Source organism: Chiroxiphia lanceolata, chromosome 23, assembly GCF_009829145.1.
Source record: "Chiroxiphia lanceolata isolate bChiLan1 chromosome 23, bChiLan1.pri, whole genome shotgun sequence".
Taxonomy (NCBI): domain Eukaryota; kingdom Metazoa; phylum Chordata; class Aves; order Passeriformes; family Pipridae; genus Chiroxiphia; species Chiroxiphia lanceolata.
In genome coordinates this window covers 6,653,407-6,661,281 of record NC_045659.1, presented here as the reverse complement: position 1 = coordinate 6,661,281, position 7,875 = coordinate 6,653,407, and the positions used below count along the sequence as shown (strand labels likewise).

The following is a 7,875-nucleotide window of genomic DNA, read 5'->3' as shown; positions in this document are numbered from 1 at the left end:
ACACAGAAGTAAATTAAGCCTCACAAGTCTCCTCTGGGAATGCAGTAAATATTGCCCTGTTTTCCAAAAGGAGGAAGCAGAACAGCAAACACATTAATGTGATATATCCAAGGTTATCCAGCTCTCAGAACTGGGAATAGACCCCTGTTTGTGTGGTTCTTACTGGTCACTTGCATCAGGGTTGTTTAAGTTTTATTTAGGGGTGAAACCATCCAGAGCAGGTGGGATCTGAGGGACAGAGAAGGAGTTGCTCAGGACAAAGAGCTGCCTTTTCCTCCTTCCAGCTGGGAAAGGGTTACAGCTGAAATGCCTGTGACAGCCTCAGGAAAACATGAATGTGCTGGTGAGGGAGGGCAGGACGGGAGCCCAGAGCTTGGAGCTTGGTTGTGCTTTTCATTTATAAATATACACTTTTGGGGGGGGTGAAACCCTGGCTTTGGGAGCATCTCGGCAGGGCTGGCTTGTGTTCCTGTTCCGTGTCACTGAGCGGGGAAGGCTGTGCACGGGGGACACCCTCAGCCCCTTCCCTCGGGCAGCTCCAGCCAGCTGCTCCTGCAGATCAGGAGTGTGTGAGGGAGCACAGCCACATCCTGGAGTGCTGTGAGCGTGCACAGAGATCCAGGAGTGTGTGAGTGTGCACACACAGATCCAGGAGTGTGTGAGTGTGGATCCAGGAGTGTGTGTGTGCACACACAGATCCAGGAGTGTGTGAGTGTGCACACAGATCCAGGAGTTTGTGAGGGATCACAGGCACATCCTGGAGCACGGGCAGATCCAGGCAGTGCTGAAAGGGAGCACACACAGATCCAGGAGCGCACACACAGATCCAGGAGCACACACAGATCCGGGAGCACACACAGATCCGGGAGCACACACAGATCCGGGAGCACACACAGATCCAGGAGCACACACTCAGATCCAGGAGCACACACAGATCCAGGAGCACACAGATCCAGGAGTGCACACACAGATCCAGGAGTGCACACACAGATCCAGGAGCACACACACAGATCCAGGAGTACACACACAGATCCAGGAGCACACGCAGATCCAGGAGTACACACACAGATCCAGGAGTGCACACAGATCCAGGAGCACACACTCAGATCCAGGAGTACACACAGATCCAGGAGCACACACAGAGATCCAGGAGCACACACTCAGATCCAGGAGTACACACAGATCCAGGAGCACACACTCAGATCCAGGAGCCCACACTCAGATCCAGGAGCACACACACACAGATCCAGGAGCACACACACTCTGATCCAGGAGCACACACTCTGATCCAGGAGCACACACAGATCCAGGAGCACACACAGATCCAGGAGCACACACACAGATCCAGGAGCACACACTCAGATCCAGGAGTACACACAGATCCAGGAGCACACACACAGATCCAGGAGCACACACACAGATCCAGGAGCACACACTCAGATCCAGGAGTACACACAGATCCAGGAGCACACACACAGATCCAGGAGCACACACAGAGGCTGCACACGCAACATGGAGGGAGGGACCGGAGCCGCCTTCTCCAGTGTGTGCTCTGCCGCGCTGGCCGCGGGGACTCTCGGCACTGGGACCGGCCTGGATGGACCTCACAGGTCAGTACCAGCCACAAACCCCCTCCGACGGGCTTTCCCTTTTTTTTACCCCTGCTTTCTTACAAATGGAGTGTCTCCGTGTCTCCGAGGGATGTAATTGTTTCACACTCGGTCGGAGCCCGATAAAGACGCAGAGCGGGGTTTAAGGAGGCGAGCGCGTCGTCCTCGCTTAGGGAATGCAACTTCATTTTAATATTTGCGGTGTTTTTAAGCCCGTGTGTGTGACTGTGTGTCTTTGAAGTGGTTGAGCATTTGAATGGAGAATGGTTAATTGCCTCCTTCGATCAGATTACACCGGGGGTAGCTCACCCCGGCATGGAGAGAGCAGGCAAAGACTAATTTTGCATCCTGTTCTTCTTGTGACAGCGGTCCTTGAGGCATTTTTGGGCAAAGTGTGTAGGATGTGGTTATTAGCATGACAGAAATAGCATTTTTTATTAGAAATGCACTGTATCCTCTGTGTAGCACAGAGGAGCACTCGGGCTGTACTTCGTGTGAGAGCTGCAGTAGTCACAGGGGCTCTGTGCCGAGCTGTTTGCTGGATTATTTTAATTTCTAATGGATAACTAAGTGCTGGCGATAGTATATGGGGTTAGGAACGATAGTTTTGGAGGGCCAGGTGATTGTGGAACGAGACAGTGCTGATTATCCTCATGGCAAATGATCTCCTTCACCCTGGGCTCGGATTTGTGCTGTGGTGGGAGGCAATAAGCCTGGTGCTGTTGTAGTTCAATTGGAATTTTCTACTTCAGGGCTGAGAGTGAATAAACATTTACTGGTGAGGAAAAAAGGGGGGAGCTGGGGAAGCAGTATCATTTAAAACTTGCTGTTCCCACCTGCCCGGGTTACAGATCAAGGCAGCTTTACCAAACCAGGAGTTATTTATGAACCAAGCTGCCGGAAGCTGCAGACACAGGTTCTTATTTCACTGTATAATTATCAACAGTCTTGATAATTTATGTTGACTCCTCCTACTTCGCTTACACTGCCAGAAACCCAAGGAGAGTAGCTCCTACCAGCACTGCAAAATTTCTCTGAATTTGTCTGTGTTTTCTTTCTTCCTTGAAGTATTTATCCTTAGGGAAGCTGCTGCTGGATATCTGCTCGTTGTTTGTACTAGATAGTGACTTGGGCACCGTGAGAAAGGTGTTTGGGAAATTTTGGTTCTCCTTACTTGGAAACAACACTGTATTTAAAAATTAACTGTCTAGTGTGCTAATCTGAAGGCTTGACACTGCCCAGCTCCCTTTGTGATGGAAAAAGCACAATATGCAATATGCTGGCAATATTTTGTCACCCAAGTATAAAGCCACACAAATGTTGGAGGGAATTTTGTTTGGTGTGAATTCCCTTGGGAATCAGAGCTCTGACATTTGTGGGAAGCTGGCAGTGTCAGCGTGTGCAGCACCAGGTCTCTGGCTGAAGGCAGATAAGTTTAGTTTGATAAAATCTATGCAGTTTTCTTCCAAATGAGTCTTGTCATCCACAGAAACCTGCAGAATAAATAGGTTTTAGTTCTGGTAGTGAAGTCCCCTTTTTTGTTGCTTGTGCAGAGAGTCCAGAGCATGACAGAACTTGGGATGAGCTGATTATGGTTGGCTGTCTTAAGGCAGATCTTTTGCTCATATTCCCTCCATGTCCTGCCTTTCAGCACAGAGATCAAAATTGGTATTGTTTTTAGCAGCAAGACTTGCATTTAACAGGATTATAGAAGCATTTTTAACTTCATGCTCTCAGTCCAGTGCCCCTGATTGATGCTGGGAATGCGGGGAGTTTGCTGGTTATTGATGTCAAAGTTAATGTGCTGTGCTGATGCATCTTTTCTTCAGGAAAAAAGCCCTTTTCCAAGAGCAGGGTTGCAGAGTCCTTGCCCTGCCCGTAGCAGCTTTTTGGCTGGAGGGGAAGAGGGTGGAAAAAACAGCAATGCTGAGCTTGTGCAGGGGCATTCATTGCAAGGGACAGGCTGTGTGTGTTCCTTGGGATGGATCCCATCCTCCAGGGCACTCTGGGGGGATTTCTGTCCTGCATAACCCATTCTGGGTGATGTGGCATGTCACTATGTCACAGTTTCTTCTCTCGAGCTGCCTTTTCCTCCTGACCTCTGTGTGCCCTCCTCTCCTCACGCAGCTTTCCCATGCTCCAGCCCCCCAGGATGCTTTGTGTGGAAAAAAATGCCTTCATCTTGTCTTACGGAAGGAGGGGACAGTTTATCAGAGCATTAGTGAGCATGGCCTTGGCTCCCCCTGGTCTTTTTGCAACAGCCAGTGTATCGGAAGTACAGTGTGACATATCCTCAGTACTTGTATCAAAAATACAGAAATAATCATTTAATCCCTCTGTGTTGATCTTTTTGGTTTAATCTTTCATTGTATTGAACGATGTTTCTCCTCATTGTTTGATACTTGCTGAAAACTTCAGGCCCTGCTGTCAGGGACAGCAGTTTAATGTTTTGATATTCTGCTGCTGACAGTGGTCATTAAAGGGAATTAAATCCCTTATTCTCACCAGTGGCACTGTGTTGAAAAATGAAGTGTTATTCCCAGCTTCCATTCAGTTATCAGCCTGGAGAAAAGGAAAATAAAGACAAGAGAAATGATGAAAGGGAGGAATAAGGTGACTTTGAATGGTGACTGTGATGGACAGAAAGCGGGAGAACTGGGATGAGGTCTGAGCTTCCCAGTCCTGAGGATAAGTACCAAAGCAGGCAGCTTTTGAGTCAGAGCAGGGGAAGCTTCAGTGTATATTCATGTAAAAAGGAAAAAAAGGCAGATACACACTTTTTGTGTGCTCTTTTGGGTGAATGTACATTGGGATAGCACTGGGATGCAGGGGCTGAGGTGGAGTGGGATCTCCTTGGTTCCATCCTATTCCTTGGGTGGCAGAGTACAGATACTCCATTGTTTACTCTTGTTTATTTGTTGAAGGAGTTTCCGTGTGCTGTTTCTGCAGAGGAGCTTGTAAACATTTGAACTGTATGTCCAGAGAGCAAGTTCAAATCTGACCCTGAGCACTTGGGTGCATCTCACGCTCTGCTGCTGCTTTGGCCTGTGGTGGGACTGGGCGTGAGGTGTGGGGGGATGGTGGAGGAGGGCAGGGATCTGCACTTGGTGCCTTGCTTTGAAGCCCCACTTGTATTCCAGCTTCTCTTTGTGCCTCGTTCACTCCTCCTGAAGGTGTGAGTTGGAGTGAGTTGTCGCAGCACCTCTGGAGACCCTCTGAAGGTGATGGAACACCTGCTCCTCTGGCGGCTGCCTCTCCTCACGCAGTCCCATGGCTGATCTAGTTTTCTTCCTCCTCTGGGTAAAACAGCAGTAGGAGTGCAGTACTTGCAAGAGATTGTTCCAGTTTCCCTTCAGAGCTGGTCTGAGGTGCTCTGTGGTGGCAAAGACCATCCTTGGTGACAGGAGGTGGTGGCCGTGATCGGCAGAGCCAGGCGTGACCTTGGCTCCACTTCCCACCCCAGGGACGGGCTGGATGTGTCGGATCATCTGTGTAAATTATCTTCATGGCCTCCACTCGAATTCAGAAAGGCTCTGCCTTCCCTCTCAGTGAGTCCCACGGTTGACTGAACTCCTGAAGCATCTGGAGGCTGACAGGGCACTGCTGCTCCTTGGGTTCCAGACGCTGCACCATGTTCACTGGGAGACTCCTCGGAGTCTGAAATCCCTGGTTAATCAAACCTGGGGAAGGACTTTTAACCTGACACTTCCCATAATGTTGAAGAGCAGAAAGCCCTTGTTCCATCAGCATCCCAAGAGTTTAACTCAGCTCTCTGGTTTTGCTACAGACAGTTCAAGCTGGGAGCAATTTTAACAGGGGGTTCCACACATCCTGTGGCTTTTCTGGAATAGACTGGTGGCTTTGCTGGACACTGAGGTGACACCCAGGCAGTGGTGATGGTTTACATTCTCTTGCCAGATGAATTCAGTGCAGGTGTAGCCCTGGTGGGATTTAACCACTCTTAGAAGGGGCAGTTCTGTTATTATGACTCCACTTGAACCAAGTCACTGGGTGCATCTCCCTGTTCCAAACTGTGACATCCCAAGGAACACCAGCCAGGTGGGGGGTTATCCTAAGGAACACCAGCCAGGTGAGGGGTTATCCTAAGGAACACCAGCCAGGTGAGGGGTTATCCTAAGGAATACCAGCCAGGTGAGGGGTTATCCTAAGGAACACCAGCCAGGTGGGTTTTCCCCCGTTCCTTACACATTATACAGTGAATTTCCTGTTCACACCACTAGTGAATAGTCAAGGATTTCTCCCTGTTTTCCCCCCCAGGGTTTATAAATTAGTGCTCCAAACCTTGCTCAGGACTGGAATGTGCAGATGAGGTTTCAGCCCTTAAGGAGTGTTTTAAAGCAGGCAAACAGGCTTGATTCTTTGGCCACATTTTTTCGTTTGTGTTTCAGAAGGTTTTGTCCTTTTAAAAGTGAAACATAACAAGATACTACACAAGCCTTATTCAGAAACATTAAATACAATATTTTCAAGCCTTCTCAGTGTATTTTCTTTTATTGATTCTTCAGTGGAATATCTTTGCTTGCTGTACGAGATAAATGTAATTTTTAAGTGTGTGTTGTATCTCTTTGCAGTGTCTTCGGTGTCACTGTGCTGGATTCTGTTTTGGGAGTGTAAATGTGCTGGACCAACGTGTGTTATGCTTTTTAAAATTTATTTACATACAGTACCTGCCTGTTTTAAGTGCATGTGCCCACAGTGATTGTGTGAAAGTTTGTGTTTTAAATAAAGATGTGCTGGGACTTTGGAGAACCAAATCAACAGATCCATGAAATCAAGAGTCAAAAGGTAAATAAAAAGAGCACTTGATGCATTTTTTTGATGCATTTTTTTTTCCGTGGTTTTTGAGCAAATCTCACAATTTGGAGCGATGGGAAAAGGGACCATGACACATATTTTCATGTTTTCCGTTAGTTATACAACAGTAAGGGGAGAACTTTGAATGGCATCAAACACCAGCAAAGCCCTGGCTGCCTGCAGAGCAGGAGTGAGTTCTGACCTTGGGCCTGTGTCCCAACACATTCTCCATGTTTGGTGCTCAGACCCCTCCTTTGAGGGCGATGCCAGTGAACCAGCCCAGCCCCTGCACACACAACAGACTTCTGCAGAAAAATCCCTGCTGTGGAACCAACTCTTGGTGGTGTTGGGAGCAGATTCCTGGAGTTAAATTGCTGTCCCATGGAGCAGTGACAGAGGGGCAGCCTGGCTGGAGCACTTCCCCAGCCAGAAAAAAGGCCTGGGTTGGGAAAAATAGAACAAAAAAAGGAAACTGTGCTGATGTCTCAATTTTGCAGAGTCTCATCCGCTGCACAGTGTTGACAGCTTACTTTAAAAGGACTTTCCCAGCTCCTTGTGCTTCCCAGGGAGCTGCTCCTGGGCACACATGAAAACACTTAGATTTCCATGGGCTGGAAACCTCCCCCCCCTATTAACGGGGAGGGAAACAAGGCCAACACAAGATATCAGTTTCAGAGGAGAGTTGTTCTTAAATCCTGGTATTTGTGGTTGCAGAGAGCCATTAAATTCCTGCCCAGAAGGTTCACCAAAGCTGTGTTGACTTTTTTCATCTCCAAACTAATTTGCTTAATGCTGCCACGGTACTGTAGCTTTTTGCAGGAACACAATAATGAGATTACCAGGCCTCTGATCGCTCCCATATCTGATCCTAAATCCCCCTGGGAAGCTGTGAAAGTGTCAGAGCTCTGCTGCTCCTGTTTGGGGGCTGTGCTGGCAGAGCTAGGGGTGGTTCTGTGTGTGAGATGTTGGGATGTGGCTGCTGGGATGATGGAGGAGCTCAGCTTCAATCTGCAGCCTGGGAGCCAGCGGGAGTTCAAGGAACACAGAGGAGCTGCTGAGGATACCAACCAGGGGATCTTTATTGGAGAGAAAAGACAAACACCTCCCCTTCCCCCTGCCAGCCTCTGAAGAGGGAAGCAAGTTTCATAGGGAGATGATTATGCCACTGGAAAAACTGCTGTGACAGCTCCCAGCACCACAAGTGGAGTTCTTGTGGGGGAAAATCTGTGTTAGACACACCAGGTCCTTCCCTTTCCTCCCAGTGCGTGTGGTGTGCAGACACAGGGCTGGCCTGGAGTACTTGGAACTCGCTCACCTCCTCCCCTTGGCTTTCTCTGCCTGCTTGAGGTTGATAAAGTTTGTTGTCTTCCAGTGAAGTTTGTTGTTTTCAAGCGAGGTACCCCACAGTCCAGTTTGGGAGTAGAGATGGACATCTCAGTGACATTTTCCC

General features: G+C 48.7%; 1 protein-coding gene across 1 annotated transcript in view; it reads left to right on the top strand.

Annotated features, from left to right (window-relative positions):
- Positions 1-1,503: 1,503 nt before the first annotated feature.
- ARHGAP32 (Rho GTPase activating protein 32) overlaps positions 1,504-7,875 on the top strand; it is a 184,284-nt gene continuing 177,912 nt past the window's right edge. Inside the window, 1 exon segment of the mRNA XM_032709480.1 lies at positions 1,504-1,610. Coding sequence (XP_032565371.1) covers positions 1,513-1,610 — 98 coding nt within the window. The 5' untranslated portion in view covers positions 1,504-1,512.